Below are 20,445 nucleotides of genomic sequence, written 5' to 3'. Positions count from 1 at the left end.
GACATGGGGCCAAAGGGCGATACTGACACGCTGAGCCTGAGCATTCCCTCTCCAGATGAGACCTTCACCACAGGAATCAACAACCCAACAAAGGTCGCAGGAACAGAGGAGATGGGACAGAAGGGTTTCTGCGTAGGTGTACATTGGCAGGTCTGGAAATCAATTCCCCATCCTGGGATTTCCCTGAAACAGACAGGAGAGGCTCAGAGCCTGGAATAGACCCAAAGGAGCATGGGGTGAGAGGGTTAGAGGCAGACACTGAGCATTGGACCCCAAAATGCCATAGAATTTGGCATGCATGTGGGGAAGGGTGTTTCTGAGGCAGCAACTCCATGCGTTCATGTTTTCCTCATTCTGCAACACGGTATAATGGTTTTATAATGTGGCTTCTGGCGCCAGATTGCTGGGGTTTAGATCTGGTAATTTTGACACCTTGGGCAACTTATTTGACATCTCTGTACCTCACTTTCCTCACCTGTAAGATGGGTACAGTAATAAAATCAACCTCAGAATTTTTATGAGGAGTAAATGAATTAATCCATGTAATTTTCCAAAATTAGTTCTTGACGTATAGTAAATGCTCAATGAATACTAGCTAGTATTTAATAGTTTATTAACGAGCACCTGCTGGGTGTTTCTGTTACTGCATAACAAACCACCCTGAAACTTAATGGTTTAAAACAACAAACCATTTTATTTGCTCAGTTTTCCATAGGTCAGCCATCAAGGCTGGGCTCATTTGGGAAGTTCTTTTGCTGGAGTCACCTGGGATCACTCACAGGGCTGCACATATCCAGCAGATGGACTGGTGCTGGATGGTCTAAGACGGCCTCACTCACATGTCTGATGGCTGGGGCTGGCTTTCAGGTCACTCACAGCAATGAGTCTCCACAGACCAGCCTTGACTTCTCCCCTCTGTGGTCCAGGGTTCCCACTGCAACCCAAAAAGGACAAATCCTAGTGAACGAATACTTTTCAAGCCTCTGCTTGCATTACATTTGCTAAGGCCCCATTGGCCAAGACACAAGATCAAGCTCAGATTCAAAGGTTGGAGATAAAAAGTTCACATCTTGATAGGAAGAGAGGCAAAGTCACAACACAAAAAGGCATATGTCAATGATGGGAAAAACCATCACAGCCACCTACACAGGCTACCATACTGATATCAGATCTACAAGTAGAGCTCAGTTCTGAAGGCTGGAAGAGATGTTTTCTTGGTCCTCAGGGCTCAAGATAGCAGGAAAAATGTTGAGACATATGCGAAACAACTGTAATGCAAGGTTTGAACAAGATTAGTGCCCCAAGATAGAAGAGTAAAGTGCTAAGGGAGTTCAGTCAGTGTGATCCTTTATATCTGAGGAAGGGTGCACATCAGTGGGTTGAGAAGACTTTATTAGCTTGGCCTTGAACATGGTTAGAATCTGGACACCTGGAGATGGGGAAAATTGTACTCCAGGTAGAGGGAAGTGCAAATTTAGGAAACCCAAGGTTCCTCTGGGGAATCCAAACCATTTGATATATAACTGGAACAAGGGATCCATGAAGGAGAGATTGGAGATATGAGGCTAGAAAGATAACCTGGGTCTGATTGTGAGTCAGCTTGAATTTGAACTTCACTCTGGAGGCAATGGGGAGCCACTGGAGATTTTTCAGGTGACAGGTGAGAAGAATTGTGTTGTAAGAAAGCTCTTTTACCAGTAGTGTATCAGATGGCTTGGGCTGGGAGTGGGAAAGGGAGTAGGAGATCATTAGGTAAGGGAGGGGCTAACAGGTCTAGGCAGGGAGATTGACAAGGAGCAGCAAGAGTGGAAAATATATGGTCAGAACTTGATGAGGCAGCGTCAAGGATGACCCAAAGGTCGCCAGGCTCAGTGCCTGGAGGATGGCAGGAGAAGAGGAGGTACACAAGCAAAGCAAGAAAGTCTGGAGGAGGAACAGGTCTGGAAGGAACCTGTGGATTTGGGGAATGTATGGGACATCCAGGTGGTGTCCAAGAGGGGCCCAACATCATGCTATGGCAGGAGGAAGAGGAGAAAGGAAAGAAGAGCTTGCTGGAGTCGCACTGAACACAGAGCGGGTGAATGTTTCAAGGTGGCCGTCAGAAGTGTCAGTGAGATGGTCATGGTGACTTCCCAGTAGAGCAGAGGAGACTGACATTGCACGGGGTTGAGGAGTGAGCAACAGGCTTCCTGCTCTCCGGAATTCAAGGTTGGAGAGATCCCCTGGACTTACATGACCCCAGTGCCACCCTCCTTCAGACCTTCTAAAGTGAAGGAAATCTTTAAAATCCTAAAAATAAAACAAACAGTGTCTTTCCCTTTCATCCTAGAGGAGGGAGGCACGCAAGAGTCTCCCTGCCTTTCTCCCTGTCTCCTGCCTGCTGGCCAGAGATCGGGTGCTGTCAGGACTCGTGTCCAGGGAGACAGGCGTTGGCGGGACAGACGGCTGTTTATTTCCTAGCAGAGCCCTGCTGTGTTTTCATAGCTCAGAATAGTTCCTTGGCCCTCTCCAGGCCTGGGGGGCGGGGAAACCTCACTGTTTATTTTCAGGACAATTCTGGGCCTCACCTCTTCCTCTTTCTCTGCACTGTGGTCCTCATTTGGGAATTCTCAGAGGGGGGTAAGGTGTGGGTTAAGAAGGTCCAAGACTACTGATTTCCTAATTATCTCCCCCCCGGCTAGGCTCCGGAAGAGGGAAGGCCTAATAACTGACTTACAACATGGTGTTTTTGTTGGGATAAAAATTCTGCAGCCATTAAGAAAGAGTTGATTAGAGGACTGCCGGGTGGAGCTGGGGGAGAAAAAGAAGGGGGGGGAGGGAACAGGGGGAGGGGATGGCCCCCTCCTCCAACCTACATCTGGGCTGGATGCCAGCATCCGTGCAGGGAGCTCGCTGCCACTGGAGATCCCCTGGGGTTTCTCAGTGCTCATCAGGTCTCGGCTGGGCTCCGGCAGCCCTGGTGTCTGGAAGGTGCCCAGAGGTGGGTGTAAGAACTGCCTTCACTGAATACTCCTTCGAACTCTGAAATTCTAAAAACTATGTGACTACATTACTTTTTTTTTTTTTTTTAAGTCATCTCTACACCCAGTGTGGGACTTGAACTCACTACCCGGAGATCAAGAGTCACAGGCTCCACCGACCAAGCATGCCAGGCCCCCCGTGACTACATTACTTTTGAAAATATTTTAATTAAAAAGATATGAATGCATTTATCTTTTCCTTCTGGCAGTAATGAATCATTTACTTCTGTTAGATTATTAAAAGTCAGGCACCGCCTCACTGGAGTCCCTTTCGAAGGAGCACCTAAGACTCAGAATGTTAACGCTGAGTGTTATTACTTAATTGTTGACAAAAGTAAAACCCAGACAACTCTAGTGACTCAGTCAAGATCACACAGCCCTTTAATCTTCCTTTGTAATCTTCTTTTCCTTTTAAATCTTAGTGGTAGCGGTGGCGGGGGGGGGGGAAGGGGCAGTCTCCTGGGCTGCCTGCTGGAGGCCTGAGGGTGTTTCTGAAAATCTTCTAAGGAAAACCAAGACCCTCCTTCTGCCCTGCACCCCCTCACCTCACTCCACTTCCCACCAGGCTGAGCCCTGGCTGCGACCTGACTTGGTTTCCCTCCCCTCCTTCTTTCCTTGGTCCCCTGGATTCTTTGAAAGAATCCAGTGAGTGGAAGCAAGGAGGGACAGCTGTTTGAGGCTGCATTCTCAGCTTGAGTCACATTTCCCGTCTCTCCTCAGACAGCCCCTCTTTGCTTCTGAGCTACGGACCAGAACAAAGGGGAAGATGAGCTTTTTGCAAAAAGTTCTGACCAGTGTTTTGGAGGCTTACTTCCCTTGCCTCTGGTGTGCACCATCAACAAAGTTTAACCCCTGGTGGGGGAGAATTGCATTTGACAGCAGGAACTGTCCTGAACATTCACGTGATCTGGCAGGGCCAAAGGGTTGAAGAAGAGTGGGAGAAATGTCTACCACCCGGCGGTGAGGGGGCTGGTTGACCATTTGTGGAAACAGGATATTCTCTGGAAGAAGCAACAGCTCCTTTGGGGAGGACGGTTAAGCAAGATGGGGGCAGGCAAAAGATAGGAATCTGGGATTCCTGCAAAAGTTCTGATGATTCATCATATGTTAGTAGAAGACAGACCTTAGGGTGGCAGGAGAAAGGTAGTGAGAGGGGAGTTCTTAACTGTTTACAAAGAAGCAAATGCCCTCCAGTGTTTTTCTGTGGACAAAATGTCCAGCCCATCCTGAGACATGAACCATGCTCCCCCAGCCTGGTCAATCGATGCACAGTTCAAGGTCCTGAAGCTGAACTTTCTCACCAAGCCAGAGATAAGTCAGCCATTTTCACTGGTTGACAATGATTAATCCATATCTCCCTTTACCTGTTTTTCCCAACATGTTTTTGTAAAAAATGAACTGGGTCACTGGCTTAAAAGGTGACAGCAGTCAATCCAGCCAGTGTCTAGTGTCTACCCATAAACACCTACCCCCAGTGATCACTTGGTAGGGGGGGAAAATCCCACCCAAAAAACAAATAAAGAAATTAGAAAAAAATAATAAAGCTATATCTTGTACAGTTTGGGCCATTACCCTTCAGAGAAGTCTACCCCGCTCAAAGCTCCAGATCAAAGCTGGGTTTTGCATCCCTGCTACAGTGTGTAGACAAGACCCTCGCTAGTGATAGGAGGTAAAGGCATCTCCTTGCTCAACAGAGCCCGGAGCCCCGACCAGAATACGGGACTTGGCTGGAAGTGAAGTCAGAATTTCTTCTTGGTAAGAAATGCAGTTTTTGAATGAGGTGTGTGGTGAATTCTGGCTCCTTTTCCTCTTTACTTTCCTGTCAGCTAATAAACTTGTTTGAGTGAATGAGTCAACCTTGTTCTTGGAGAAGAAGGTGCCAGGACACTGGAAGCAGCTGTGCTTTTTTAGTAGCAGACCAGACTGTACTTTCTGGCCCCTTTCCTTCATGTTCTTCCCAAACCAAGATCTCCAAGCCTCTGAGTTTCTGTTTGTGGAGAAAGTGCCTGAGGAGTGCCTGGCTAGTATACCTGTCAAAAAAGGGCCTCTATAATTTTCCATTTTCATTGCTTCCCAGACTCAGCTGGTCATTTCCCCAGAAGGCTTAGTAAGTCTTGAGTCATCTCCACTAAGGACAAAATAATAAGGACTCTGAATCCACTGAGGACTCAGCTTTGGTTTAAGGATCCCCCAACTGACATAGCTGTTGAATACCTGACCTCTCTGCCCCACTACATTGTCAAGGTCCCCCGAGAACACAGGGGATTTGACTCTGGATCCTCAGAGAGCCAGGCAAGGTGCTTTAGTCAGGAAACGTTTGTTTAGTTAAACTGGGAAGCTTCTTGAAGAAGCTGACAGGAGGTAGGGGAAATGATGGAACCCTGCCTCTGGGAGACAGGTCTTCAGATGAGTGGATCCTCACCCAAATCTCTAGCAACTCAAATGCTTTCTCCACAATATTCACCTCAAATATCCACAAGTCCTTTGAGGATCTGAGAACTCTACAATGTCTCTCTTCAGTCAGCTTTCTAGCTGACAGATTTCTAGCTCAGGTCTTTTGGGGCCTCATTTTTTCCTGCACATGATACAAATTTGCCAGAGGCAGCAGAAAGGAGCTGGAGGGTGGAAAGATAAACACTAGCAAATGGTCTTATGATGTACACAATTGCTCTGACCAAGAGGGTCCCCCTCCCTGGCAGGCAGCCTGCCAGAAGGCTGCCCCGTGTGCCCAGAAGGGGGTATCAGCTCCATCTTGACTCTTTATCAGCACGAACATTCTCTCTGTGGTTTCTCCAGAAGATAAGGCTGTCCACTGGCTCCCCATCTGCTGAACACATGATGGAACTCCACTCGACTCAGAGTCTCTGACTCCTAGCAACCCTGTGTAGACCCAGACAGTGGCCTTTGAGTGTTTGGTCAGAGGAGCTGCCCTATTCACCCTCGAATCACCTCAGATCATAAAAACTCGAGGGATCACCACAATAGTTACTCAATACTTTTGAGGAAGGCTTATCTGAGTAGAAGGAAGGGGCCATCTCTTCTGATGGGGCCTACTGTCTGTGGCCTCACAGTCCTGACAATGCAGAATGTTCTCCTCCACAATACTTCCAAGTACATGCCCAACTGCATTGCCCCCACAGTCACCACGACCACCATTACCAGCTCTCTAAGCTGGAGGTGGCAGGGTAGGGTTGCTTGGACCAGCAAAGACAATGTGGTCAAGGGCAGTTGGAGTTGGCTTGAGCTGGGTGGGAGACCAGGGGAGGTGGGGATGAAACTCCAGATCATACCTCCTGGATGATGTTTTAATCATTTCCAGCATGGAATGTTGTCAACCTTTGCTACAGACTCATTGGCTCTGAGTTTCTTTTCCTTGTCCCTGACCTACCTCTTACAAGGCAATATGTACTTGCTGAAGGGAAATCCAAGCAAGTTTCGAAAAGCTTTATTCCCAGTAGCTCTAATCCTTGAAAATGTCAGTCACCTGATTCAGCCCCTGCTCCATTCAGAGTTTTAGGTGACCCAAGTGTGTGAGGTTTTGATCTGTGCATTGCTACACAATGATTTCTGCTCGTGCAGGTGAGCAGGTAGCATTGTTTCTCATAACTTGGTACTTGTTACTTTTATTTATTCTTTGTCTATATCCAGGACTATAACAAAATTGTATTGACTTCCTGGTGACTATTTTATACATATATAATATAAATAAAATAAATATATAATATATATAATATATAGATATTTATAATCTCCAACTACAAATGAAAGAAAGCTCAAAATACAGAATCCCCTAAGGAAGATGCAGATTAAAACCATAATAAAATATCACTTTACAGGGGGACCTGGCTGGCTCAGTCAGAGGAGCATCTGACTCTTGATATTGGGGTTGTGAGTTCAAGCCCCACACTTGGTGTAGAGATGACTTAATAAGTAAATACTTTAAAAAAGATATCAGTGTGGCCAACTAATCTTTGACAAAGCAGGAAAGAATATCCGATGGATTAAAGACAGTCTCTTCAGCAAATGGCGTTGGGAAAACTGGACAGCAACAGGCAGAAGAATGAACCTGGACCACTTTCTTACAGCATACATAAAAATAAACTCAAAATGGATGAAAGATCTAAATGTAAGCCATCAAAATCCTAGAGGGGAAAGCAGACAAAAACCTCTTTGACCTCGCCCGCAGCAACTTATTACTAAGCTCGTCTACAGAGGCAAGGGAAACAAAAGCAAAAATGAACTCGTCAAGATAAAAACTTCTGCACAGGGAAGGAAACAATCAGCAAAACTAAAAGGCAACCGACAGGATGGGAGAAGATATCTGCAAACGACGTATCAGATAAAGGGCTAGTATCCAAAATCTATAAAGAACTTATCAAACTCAACACCCAAAAAACAAATAATCCAGTGAAGAAATGGGCAAAAGACATGAATAGACACTTCTCCAAAGATGACATCCAGATGGCCAACTGACACATGAGAAAATGCTCATCACTCATCATCAGAGAAATACAAATCAAAACCACAATGAGATCCCACTTCACATCAGTCAGAATGGCTGAAATTTACAATTCAGGCAAAGACAGATGCTGGTGAGGACGTGGAAGAAGAGGAACCCTTTTGCACTGCTGGTGGGAATGCAAGCTGGTGCAGCCACTCTGAAAAACAGTATGGAGGTTCCTCAAAAAAATTGAAAGTAGAACTACCCTCCGATCCAGCAATTGCACTACTAGATATTTATCCAAAGGATACACATGTGCTGTTTCAAAGGGGCAAATATCATATGACTTCACTCCTATGTGGAATTTAAGATACAAAACAAATGATCAGAAGGGAAAGGAGGCAAAAATAATATAAAAACAGGGAGGGGTACAAAACGTAAGAGACTCTTAAATATAGAGAAAAAACTGAGGGTTGCTGGAGAGGTTGTGGCTGGGGGATGGGCTAAATGGGCAAGGGGTATTAAGGAGGATACTTGTTGGGATGAGCACTGGGTGTTATATGTAGGGGATGAATCACTGGATTCTACTCCTGAAATCATTATTGCACGATATGCTAATTTGGGCATAAATTTAAAAATATAATAATTAATTAATTAATTAAAAAAATCACCTTGCACCTGTCAGAATGGCTAAAACAACAACAACAACAACAACAACAACAACAAGAAATAACAAGTTTTGGCAAGGATGTGATGAAGAAGGAATTCTCATGCACTGTCGATGAGAATAAATGCAGCCACTGTGGAAAACAGTATGGAGGTTCCTCAAAAAATTAAAAATAGAAATACCATATGACCCAATAATTCCACTACTGAGCATTTACCCAAAGAAAGCAAAAACACTAGTTCAAAAAAGACATACACATCCCTATGCTTATTGCAGCATTATTTACAATAGCCAAGATATGGAAGCAAACCAACTATCTATCAATAGATAAATGGATAAAGAAGACACACATGCACACATACACACACACACACACACACACACACACACAGAAATATTACTCAGTCATAAAAAAGGATGAGATCTTGTCATTGGTGACAATGCAGATGGACCTAGAGGGTGTTAGGCTAAGTGAAATAAGTCAGACTGTGAAAGACCAATCTCATATGATTTCACTCATACATGGTGGAATCTAAAACACAAAACAAATGAATAAACAGACACAAAAAGCAGAATCAGGCAGAAAAATACAGACAACAAATTGATGGTTGCCAGAGGGGACTGTAGGGAGGGACATGGGTAAACTGATTGAAGAGGAATAGGAGATACAGACTTCCAGTTATGGAATGAATAAGTTACAGGGATGAAAGGTGCAACATAAGGAATATACTCATTGACGTTGTAATAGCATTGCGTGGAGACAGATAACAGCCACACTTGTGAGCACAGTGTAACGTCTAGAGATGTTGAATCACCACATCGTACAGCTGAAACTAATGTAACATTGCATGTCAACTATATCCAAATACATTTTTTCAAAAAATAAGCCCTTTCCCTAGTCCCCATTGACCAATTTGCTGGTGCTTTTATTTAGAACCATATATTCATCACATTGTTTTTGCAGGAGCACACATTCATTCTACCGTTTAAATTTATGTGTTAAAACCCCAAAGGTCCTAACTTGAAGGACATTAAATGAATTAATCAGTGCATTCGAAGATGATTCTTTTCCTGCCCTAAGAGATACAGAGCCAATACTGGGAAGAGGGTTTGATCTCCCAAATCAGAGGCACTTCATAGACTCTCTGCCGTTAAGAAAGGCCCAGGAAGGTGAGGGCTCCCAGTACAATAGAATTTACTGTATTTTAAAAGTGATACTCTTAAAACATGATAGCTAGAGTACCAAGACTTTTCTTTGTCCTCAGATAAGTGCACTTACAGACAGGGAATCAGGATCTTTGCAAGAACCATGGCAGATTTAGACTCTGTCCTGTGTCTCTGGCTGGGTTTCAGAGCCAGGAAGGCAGCCCCTGAACTATCAAGCAGCATGCCAAAGTTAATCATTGGCCCTGCCGAGTACATGGCAGATCAGGCTGTTTTTGTGTGCCCGTTTTTCTATTTTACGTAAATCACCCTGAACATGTTTGCATCAACCTACTGGTGATGCACCTTTGATCAATAGATTTTAGACAAAAGTGGTTTTTGAGTCCAAAGAGCAGGGCTGGGTTGACCTGCAGACTGGATACAGGGTGTATAAAAACAGGGGCAAGGCACAGGCTGATAGCAGAGCAATCACCACCAAGACTGTAATAACTGCAAGGGCTCAGCTGAAGGGTGCCCGAGGGGCCACGGAGTAAGGATGGAGAAAGGAATGAATGTTCTTCATGACTTTGGGATCCAGTCAACGCACTACCTCCAGGTGAATTACCAGGACTCCCAGGATTGGTTCATCTTGGTGTCCGTGATTGCAGACCTCAGGAATGCCTTCTATGTCCTCTTCCCCATCTGGTTCCATCTTCGCGAAGCTGTGGGCATTAAACTCCTCTGGGTAGCTGTGATTGGAGACTGGCTCAACCTCGTCTTTAAGTGGTGAGTAAGAGCCAGACAGAGAGGAGATCGGCAAGGGAAGAGGCTGGCATTCTCTCTGGAAATGTCTGTCCATCAGAAGTTGCCTTCTTCATGCTATTCGGGGAGCTACAGGTTACTCCCCTCCTGACTTTGGATCATCTACATAAAGAGGGAAGACAGAGAAAACCCTGTCAATGAGTTGAAGATACAGGCAAGGCTATTTCATATGGATGGAAGGCCAGCTGGACTTAGTGAAAAGTCTGAAATTCTAGCTTATAAGCAGAGAAGCACAGTTTTATTACTTTGAAGCAGAATAGGTAATATAAAGATAGATGCAGGAAAGAAGAAACATGATGTATGAAATCAGGAAGCATGTAGATAATTTAAAAACCTATTGCATGGACAAATGAGAAGTAACCCAGAGAACTGGGCTCCAACCCTTGTTCAGCCACCTACCAACTCTATGTCCTGGGCAAGTCAAAGCAACTCTCTGAGTTTCTGTTTTATAATCTGTAAACTTAGGTTATCTCTGGGACTTAATAATAATTCTAGTTAACATTTATTGAACATTCAGTAGGTACTAGGTCATGTGCCAAGTGCTTTTCTATGGGATGGTTACTACTATATTACAGATGAAGAGACAGAGGCACTGAGTTAAGTGACCACAACTAGATCAACATAGACAATGTCAGAGGCAGCATTTAAGCCCAGACAAGCTGGTTTCAGAGGTCAGGCTCTTAAGAACTATGTTATGTTCAGTGCTGATGAATTGACTCTCTCGGGGAGCAGGAGGAAGCCCTAATTTTAGTGTTTGTCAATTTCTGCTGTATATATATATATATATATATGTGTGTGTGTGTGTGTGTGTGTGTGTGTATTGTGTGTGTGTGTATACACACACACAATACACACACACACACATATATATATATATATATATATATATATATATTCCCATTGGGGCCACTTTCAACCTACTCATCAGTCAAGCTTGCAAAAATCCTAAATATTTCTCAATTGTTAGCCAGTACCATCAGACTCTAGAACATCACTGGTTTGGCTTCTGTTTCCTCATCTAGACAATAAAGAGATTGGGCCATCTAAGACCTTTAACATGCTTAAAACTGTCTATGTCTACTGTCAGGTAATTCTGAGACCTTTTTAGCTCTAATATTCTTTAGTCATAAACAATAAAAGTCCTTTAAAAGTAGGGTAAAAAGTTGTCATGGGGCTCAGAGGCCCAAGGCATATTGATGTGGTTCTGAAACTTCTGTTGAAAAATCGACTAAGTTTTGTCTGTAATGTCCCCTTATTCAATAGCATGATCCTAACAAGTAAACAGCTAAAGAGTTACTTCAAATATCTGATCTCGGTTGAAGAACCATAGATTTTCTCTGAGGTCAGAGTTAGTGACTGTCTTTGATTGCGGTGAAAAATCACTATTCCACCTCTGGAGTGGCTGACCTTTGACACCTGTTTCCACAAAGAAAAACGTGTCTAGTACTTTTAAAGGCAAAGTGGTTTGTGTGAGATGCCCTGTTCCAAAGCAGAGAGGATACAAAGCAAGCACTTGAAGCTATATATGTCTTCACAGACAACAATTCTTATAACAAGGAGGCCAAGTCTCCTGAGGGTGCTTCTCCCTAGAATGCTAAGGCACATTCTCTGATGTCAGAGGAAACCCAAGACTCCTGGAGGCCTGACGAAAGAGAATAGGGACCTAGAAAGATATGCAAGTCCAAGCTGCAAACTATAATGTATGCATCCTTCCAGATTCTTGCTGGGGTTTTTAAAAAGTCACATAGCTGGGGCACCTGGGTGGCTCAGTCGGTTGGGCGTCTGACTTTGGCTCAGGTCATGATCTCACAAGTCTGTGAGTTCGAGCCCCGCGTCGGGCTCTGTGCTGACAGCTCAGAGCCTGGAGCCTGCTTCAGATTCTGTGTCTCCCTCTCTCTCTGCTCCTCCCCTGCTCAGGCTCTGTCTCTCTGTCTCAAAAATAAATAAAAACATTAAAAAAATTTTTTTAAGTCACATAGCTTCCATTACTATGGATTTTTCGGATCTTGGGTTTATTTATTTCTGTTTGAATAAATAATACATTCAAATATTCAAAATTCAAAAGTTATATAAAGAATGTACCAGAAAAAGTCTCCCTCCACTACCGCTCTCCAGCCACTCAGTTCTTCTTGGAGGCAACCAAAGCTAACAGGGTTTTGTTTAGGATCGCATGAATCTTCTCCCCAAGCTACTCTCTCTTCTCAAAGGTGTGGGCTTTGAGCAAAAAAAGGGTTCTTTCAGTCACTCCAGACGCCAGGTCTGATTTTTTACAGGATTCTCTTTGGACAGCGTCCATACTGGTGGGTCATGGACACCGACTACTACGGCAACACCTCCGTGCCACTGATAAAGCAGTTCCCAGTCACCTGCGAGACTGGACCAGGTGAGAGTCCCAGCCCCTGTAGAGACAGAAGCTGGGTGCATCTTGCTCACTGTGGACACCTATCAGTATTCATTGTAGATGAAGCTGTCTTTGAGGGGACATGAGGAGAGCCACTCCTTCAAGCTTTTGTCATGGTCTTCAATTGGGTACAACTCCATTCTAATTCAATTCAAGAAGGCCTTCTGAATAACATATTGCTGCTACATTAGAAAACGCCTAAGAGGGGCGCCTGGGTGGCTCAGTCAGTTAAGTGGCTGACTTTGGCTCCAGTCATGATCTCATGGTTCATGGGTTCAAGCCCTGTGTCGGGCTCCGTGCTGACAGCTCAGAGCCTGGAGCCTGCTTCAGATTCTCTGTCTTTCGCTCTCTGCCCCTCCCCCGCTCGTGCTCTGCCTCTGTCTCCCAAAAATAAATAAACATTAAAAAATTAAAAAAAAAAAAAAAAAGAAATCACCTAATATTTCCAGAACATAAATTGTTAGTCTGGAGAGGCAAGGGCACTCTCCAAGCACTCTCATGAGAGTAACTGCATTATGGTCCTTGGTCCAGGGAAGGGAAAGCAGTAGAAGCCTGTGCCCCTGGCTATCCTTCCCCAAGGCCTGGTCAAGTAGATCTATCTTCCTGAGCTAACTGTACAACCCCCCACTGTGGTTGTACTTTACTAGTGACAACCAGACAGTTATTGTAAAATCGAATGATAGATTTCCTTTTTCAGTAGGTGGTGGAATATCCAACCCCTTTGCTCACCCTTAAGTCTTGGCTCTAGCCTCCCTTCCTCAGGGACCCTATCCCTGACTCCGAAACTAGGGCATGGACCTTAGTTATTTGTTCTCATAAGCCCTTTGTTCACTTCAGAGCATATTCATTCATTCAGATGTTATTCATTGATCACCTCCTCTGTGCCAGACACTGTTCCAGAAAGTTGGAGTACCTCAGTGAATACAACAAAGACTCCTGCCGTGGTGTAACTAAAATTCGAGTGGTGTGCCCTGGGTGTAGGCATGCAAGTACAACATACAAAATCATAATACATAAGTAAAATATATAGGATGTTAGAAGATGATAATGAAGAAGAAGGAGGAGAAGGGTGGGTGGATGGATAGACGACATCCCCTAACAGTCTCCCAGATGGAGACTTTTCACCTTTAGTTCATCCATTCATCTCTTCCCTATCCTTTAGGAAGTCCCTCTGGTCATGCCATGGGTACAGCAGGTGTATACTATGTGATGGTCACATCCACCCTCTCTATGTTTCGGGGAAAGAAAAAGCCAACCTACAGATTTCGGTAAGAACCCCCAGCACTGGGGTGTGGGTGGTGGAGGGCAGGAGGTGACTCTGTAACTGACACACCCCTTGCTCTTCCTCACATTCCCCACCCCTAGCCCACCCTGTCTCGGGTTGGTCCTGAGCAGAGTTGTGGTATTTCTGCGGAGAGCAAACATTAGAGTCACAGAATGTCAGGGTTGGAAGGGACCGATGAGAGCAACCCTGAATTTTACAGATAAGGAAACAAAGCCTAATGTGGTAAAGGAGCTTCTCAGGGTCAGGTAGTGCAGTAGTGGCAGGTTTAAAACAAAAAACAAAAACAAACAAACAAACAAAAAAACCATTTCTGTACCAACCAAAGAGTCACCTTGTTCAGGTTAAAATAGAAAGAGAAACATAAGACATTCCTGTTACAGGGAATTCCGAGAATACAGCCACTGTGCAAACGCTTAATTATCAAACATAAAATATTTAACATTCACGCATGTAAGGGTTCACCACGTGACACCAGTATCTCTGAGCTTTTGAGTACGGGCTTCAACTTACAAAAATTCCACTGACTGTACCTAAGTCTGCCAAGCGTCAGCATTCCTGCCAGAGCTGTTCTTTTTGCTGAAAGATCTGTATCTGGGCTCTGTTATGACTGCCTTTTCCGTTGCAGGTGCTTGAACGTCATTTTGTGGTTGGGATTCTGGGCAGTGCAGCTGAACGTCTGTTTGTCCCGAATCTACCTTGCTGCTCATTTTCCCCATCAGGTTGTCGCTGGAGTTCTATCAGGTATCGGCTGCTCTGGCTGTCTCCCTTCCTCCCTTCCTGTACCATGTCTCCCAAACCAGGACAAAATCCCAGCATTCCAGCCATGTTCTGGGCATAACCAATGCTGTTAGCATTTCAGTGGGTTGAAAGTCAAGGGTGGGCAACTTGAAACTATTCATTTCTATAGGAGTGCCCAGATCTACATAATTAAATATGCTTCAGAAACGTTGCAATACGTCAAGTTAACTTACCCACTTGAATTAACATGAAATTTTCTTACTTTAAAAAAAAAAAGGTTTTCATGTGTATTTATTCCTGAGAGAGAGAGGAACAGGGAGGGGCAGAGAGAGGGGGAGACACATAATCCGAAGCAGGCTCCAAGCTCTGAGCTGTCAGCACAGAGCCCCACATGGGGCTCAAACACACAAACCATGAAATCATGACTTGAGCTGAAGTCGGACGCTTAACCTACTGAGCCACCCAGGTGCCCCTAAATTTCCTTACTTTGTATATTCTTTATTTCTTACTGGTCTTTGAATGGAAATGGCCCCTAGTTTAGTTTTAAGGGAGTCTACCAAATTAGCAGTGTCCTAGAAAAGCTCTTTATTTGGGTAAATTAATTTGCAAACCCACTGTTGGGTTTTCTTATAAGGTCAGAGTTCTTAATACAGTTGATACTTGAATGATGCAGGCATTAGGGGCATTCACACACACACACACACACACACACACGCACGCACGCACCAAAAATCCACATATAACTTTGACTCCCCCAAATTTAACTACTAATAGCCTATTGTTGACTGAAAGCCCTACCGATAACATAAATGGTCGACTAACACATATTTTGTATGTTATATGTATTGTATCCACATTCTTACAATAAAGTAAGCTAGAGAAAATAAAATGTTACTAAGAAAATCAGCAGGAAAAGAAAATACATTTATATTACTATACTGTATTTATTTTTAAAAATCTGCATATGGGGGTGCCTGGGTGGCTCAGTCGGTTAAGCATCCAACTTAGCTCAAGTCATGATCTCATGGTTTGTGGGTTCGAGCCCTGTGTCAGGCTCTGTGCTGACAGCTCAGAGCCTGCTTCAGATTCTGTGTCTCCCTCTCTCTCTCTCCTCCTCTGCTCACGCTCTGTCTCTCTCTCTCAAAAATAAACATTTTTTTGAATCTGCATATAAGTGGACCCACCTAGATCAAACCCAAGGTCAACTATACTTCTGTTTTCTTAGATCCCATTAATAAGGGGCAGAAAAGACTTCGGTTAAGTGTAAGAAAGAATTTCTTTACTTTGTGGGAGGTACTGGAATATAAGACCTTAGGGAAATTGTAGAATGTCCCCCCCGGAGATGGGTAAGAGCAGAATACAGTAACATTACAAGAAGAGTGTTGAGTACAAGGGAGATAACAATTTCATGACAGCCATAATTGTAATGTAGCATTGAGTACTGAGTGCCATATTTGAGGAAGAGCCCAGAAGCCATGTTATATGAAAGACCTGAGAATGTTTAGGTTAGAGAGGAGAAGAACTGTCTTCACATGTGTTAACAAGGCTCTAGATTTACTTAACTCCTATGGAAAGAACTGAGATCAACAGATGGCATTAGAGGGGGCCACATTTCAGTTTAGCACAAGGAAGAACTTTTAAAATAATCAAATCCATTCAGGGTTACCTGGGTGGCTCAGTTGGTTGAGCTCTGGCTTTTGACTTCAGCTCAGGTCATGATCTCATGGTTCCTGGGATTGAGCCCCAAGTCAGGCTCTGCGTTGTTAGTGCAGAACCCGCTTTGGATTCTCTCCCTCCTCTCTCTCTGCTCCTCCTCCACTCATGCTGTCTCTCTCTCTCTCTCTCTCTCTCTCTGTCTCAAGATAAACATTTTTTAAAAATTGAATCCATTCAAAGATGAAATGGGCTGCCCAAATGGGAGTGAGCTCTCCATACCTGTGGACATTCAAGTAGAAATATGAGAACTCCCAACAGGAAATATGCATGAAGTAGGAGAATGTATGTGACATGACTCTTCCATTTGAAAGAGTCTATGGCTGAGGACAGACTGGAGTTACATACGGGAATAAACCAGGTGACCCTCTGTTCTAGCGTCTGTGATTTAATGCCACAATGGCAGGATGGATGATATGTCACCCATTGCTCCAAACCCACCCATAGCTGAAGGTTCAGAGTTTTCCCCAATTTTTCACTGTCTTTCTTTCTTCCACTCAGGCATTGCTGTTGCTGAAACTTTCCGCCACATCCAGAGCATCTACAATGCCAGCCTCAAGAAATATTTTCTCATTACCTTCTTCCTGCTCAGCTTTGCCATTGGATTTTACCTGCTGCTAAAGGGGTTGGGTGTAGACCTCCTGTGGACACTAGAGAAAGCCAGGAGATGGTGTGAGCGGCCAGAATGGGTCCACATTGACACCACGCCCTTTGCCAGCCTCCTCAAGAATGTGGGCACTCTCTTCGGCTTGGGGCTGGCTCTCAACTCCAGCATGTATCGGGAGAGCTGCAAGGGCACACTTAGCAAGTGGTTCCCATTCCGCCTCAGCTGTATTGTGGTCTCTCTCATCCTCCTGCACCTCTTTGACTCTTTGAAACCCCCATCCCAAATTGAGCTGATCTTCTATGTCCTGTCCTTCTGCAAGAGTGCAGCGGTGCCCCTGGCATCTGTCAGCCTCATACCCTACTGCCTTGCCCGGGTCCTGGGCCAGCCAGACAAGAAGTCTTTGTAAAGGATGTGGAGTCTTCAGTATTCAAAGGCAATGACTGTGCCAACGATTGAGGATGGCTAGGATCTTCTGCCAGCCTGTTTTGTGGCCAGAGGTGCTAGAGTCAGCTGAGAAAGCCTTGTCTGTTAAAAGTTCAGTCATTCTGGATTTTTCCCTGAAGACTTGCTTGTTCTTTTAGACAGACAAAAGCAAGACTTCCAGGAAGGGTCAGCTCATCATCCCAGGTGGGAGATCCCCACTGAAAATTTTCTACCTGTCCCCATCCTTACCCAGACAAGGGAAAGGAGCAGTGAATTTGATAGGGAAAGCAGGACCATTAAGGAAGACTTTTTAGGATCTTGCGTATCATGCAATTTATGTTAAACAATGCCTAAATGGCTTTGTTCATGTTTGACTCTTTAGGTAAGGGACTCTCAATAGTGGGGGACCAACTTAAAGTCTAATTATAGGTAGTTAGTGGGGTAATTCTGCTTCTTGTATTTTTCTATTATATATCTATGGTCATTGTATTTACGAGGCTTTCCGAATGGCCACAGAGACCTAGATTTGTACTAGGTCAGAGCATTCAGGTACAGTCAGCTTCTCTTCTATCACACTAGATCTTCCTCCTTGTTAGCTCAGCTCTGCTTTCCCTAGAATTTTCCACTAGCCCCACATCCTGTCGGATGCTCAGATGCCTAAAGGCAACTCTGGGTAGTGCTTTGTATGGTTTAGTTAAGTTCTGAAATCTTGGGCAAAAAGGCGAGGAGAGGGCAGGGAGAGACAAGGAGTCCTCTCTCCAAAAGGTCACTCCAATATTACTTTTGATTCCTAAAGGGTAAATATGACTCCTTTCTCTATCCCAAGCCAACCAAGAGCACATTCTTGGAGGAAAAGTCAGCTCTTCCTTGTCTGTTCTTCAGTCTCAGTTGATTTGTAGAATATCCCTTAAAAAATGTTAAAGTCTATTTATTTGAGAGTCCTTGTTTTTGCTACTAATTATACAGTTCACCATATATTACCATTCACACCAATCATCCTGGTCATAACATCTTTGAAAAGAAAAATATATATGTGCAGTATTTTATTAAAACAACATTTTATTTAAGAATGAAGTCTTACTGATTACTATATTTTAGATGCCATGTGATCTGAAGGTTCTAATTCTGGCTCAGCTAAATTTCTAGCTCTTTCTCTATTTCCCTAAACAAATAATTTAGCTTCTGTGTACCTATGTTTTCCCTTTGGAGAAAGAAATTCTTGGGCTGGCCAGGAGTCCCAGTAGAGCTGGGGGACATACAAGGTGTCCACGGGGGCACAGATAGGGTTGAGTATATCAACATAAGCACAATATCATTGGCCAAGATTGAGTATTAGTTGCCAGACCACAGGTCAGCATGAGCTGTTCTAAGGGATCAAATTGCAACTTAAAGGCAAACAGACAGGATCATTACCAAGCAAAGCAATCAGGGAATGTAAGTCATAGCAACAGAAAAAGACTGGGTAGACTCTGGAATCCAGTAACCCAGCATCAGCAAGCAGAAAGGTTGGGGGTTATAGTTAAAGAAAGTCTAAACAGAGCAAGTCAAAGCAGCAGAGAATGCTCACGGGAGCTACTTCAGTTTCCCCTCCTATTCCCTACGATCCCCTATGATCAATTTCATCCTAGGTCCATGGTGCCTCTTCCAAAGGCCTGGACTCATCAGCATAACCCTGGATCTACTGGGGATGAAATGCTCACTCACTTCGGAACTTTGGAATGTGTATGTTTAGGAAAGTTTAGTCTTCCTACTGGATTTGGTTTCTTCAAGGGCACGAGGCCCCTCAGAGACTCTGTCTTACCAAGGGAGACTCTGTCTTACCAAATGGTCTCGTTCTCTCTAAATTGAACCCCAGTGCTCAGGCATGACCCCGATCCTTGATGATTTATTCATTCCCAGGGACCAAGTCCAGATCCCTTGCAATAGGATTCTGGCAGAGAGTAATGTCCCTGCCCCTGGCGGTTGGTGAGGTTGATAAGGACACATAACAGATAAAATTTATTTTATCTATTTACTTACTATTTGCCAGGCTCTGTTCTATGCATTTTATTTATTTCTACAATTAATTCACTTAATTCTCCCAACATCTCTGTGAGGTGGGTGCTATAATTTACCCCCACATTAGGTGTGAATAGCGCAGAGATGGTAGGTATCTTGCCCAGAATAATGAAGCAAACCAAGTCATCTCAGGACACCTGGGTGGTTCAGTTGGTTAAGCATCTGACTTCGGCTCAGGTCATGATCTTGTGGTTCACAAGTTGGAGCCCTGCATTGGGCTCTGTGCTGACAACTCAGAGCCTGGAGCCTGCTTCGGATTCTGTGTCTCCCTCTCTCTCTCTCTGCCCCTTCCCCACTTGCACCCTGTCTCTCTCTCTCTCTCTCAAAAATAAACAAACACATTAAAAGAAAAAAGAACCAAGGACCAAGCCGTCTCACTACAGAGTCCACGCTCCATCCTGTAGCCCCCTCACACTCGTGGATGCCAGTAAGCCTGGCAGCTGTTTCAAGCCATCCTTCGGATGCCAGATACAACTTTTAATTCAGACCAAGGAGTATTTGTTTTCTTATGGTCAAAGGAATTCCAAAACTTAGAGTGATCCTCCCAGTGAGTTAGAAGTAGTTTTCAAGTATGCAGATACCAATGTCAAAGGCAATTTCATAAAATAACTATTGAAATAGGCATAACCATATTAGTTTAACTAGCTCTTTCTTTCAAAAAAAAAAAAAAAGACTTGGGGCGCCTGGTGGCTCAGTCAGTTAAGCGGCCGACTTCGGCTCAGGTCATGATCTCGGAGTTTGTGGACTTAAGCCCCACATCGGGCTCTGTGCTGACAGCTCAGAGCCTGGAACCTGCTTCGGATTCTGTGTCTCTCCCTCTCTCTCTGCCCCTCCCCCACTCCTGCTTTGACTCTCTCTTTCAAAAGTAAATATTTAAAAAAATAATAATAAAAGAGTTTAAAAGTCACGCTCAGCCTATCTGGGTCAGACAGTAAGTGACTTACTATTTCTACAACTGAGATAGAACAAGAAGACAATCACCACAAAGAACTTTCGGTATAGACCCCTGTACAAGGGTAGAAAACAAAGAGATGTTGTGAGGACCATTTAGGTCAGAGACTCCTCAGATATGTGATTGCTACCTTTCTTTGGGATGGGCAAAGTCTGAAATTGTGATGGGTAAAAGC

The 20,445-nt window shown here is 44.2% G+C and overlaps 1 protein-coding gene and 1 long non-coding RNA gene across 3 annotated transcripts in view; one reads left to right on the top strand and one right to left on the bottom strand.

The window, feature by feature from the left end:
* Positions 1–784: 784 nt before the first annotated feature.
* The window catches only part of LOC125158546 (uncharacterized), a 40,772-nt gene continuing 21,111 nt past the window's right edge, over positions 785–20,445 (bottom strand). Inside the window, exons 3-4 of the long non-coding RNA XR_007149436.1 lie at positions 9,897–10,195; positions 785–934 (exon numbers count right to left, since the gene is read on the bottom strand). This is a non-coding gene — a long non-coding RNA (uncharacterized LOC125158546). The remainder of the gene's footprint in view (positions 935–9,896; positions 10,196–20,445) is intronic.
* G6PC1 (glucose-6-phosphatase catalytic subunit 1) lies at positions 9,757–18,330 on the top strand. 2 transcript variants are annotated; one of them, XM_047845775.1, is made up of 5 exons: positions 9,757–10,057; positions 12,367–12,476; positions 13,657–13,762; positions 14,405–14,520; positions 16,732–18,330. In XM_047845775.1, the coding sequence occupies exons 1-5, from the start codon at positions 9,828–9,830 to the stop codon at positions 17,241–17,243; spliced, it is 1,074 nt and encodes a 357-aa protein (XP_047701731.1). In that variant the 5' UTR covers positions 9,757–9,827; the 3' UTR covers positions 17,244–18,330. The 2 variants fall into 2 exon arrangements, with proteins under 2 accessions (XP_047701731.1, XP_047701732.1); XM_047845776.1 differs by having other exon boundaries at positions 9,828–10,057; positions 12,367–12,482; positions 13,740–13,762; positions 16,732–16,812.

This window comes from Prionailurus viverrinus, unplaced genomic scaffold (assembly GCF_022837055.1).
Source record: "Prionailurus viverrinus isolate Anna unplaced genomic scaffold, UM_Priviv_1.0 scaffold_35, whole genome shotgun sequence".
NCBI lineage: Eukaryota > Metazoa > Chordata > Mammalia > Carnivora > Felidae > Prionailurus > Prionailurus viverrinus.
This window is presented reverse-complemented; position numbering and strand designations above follow the sequence as displayed.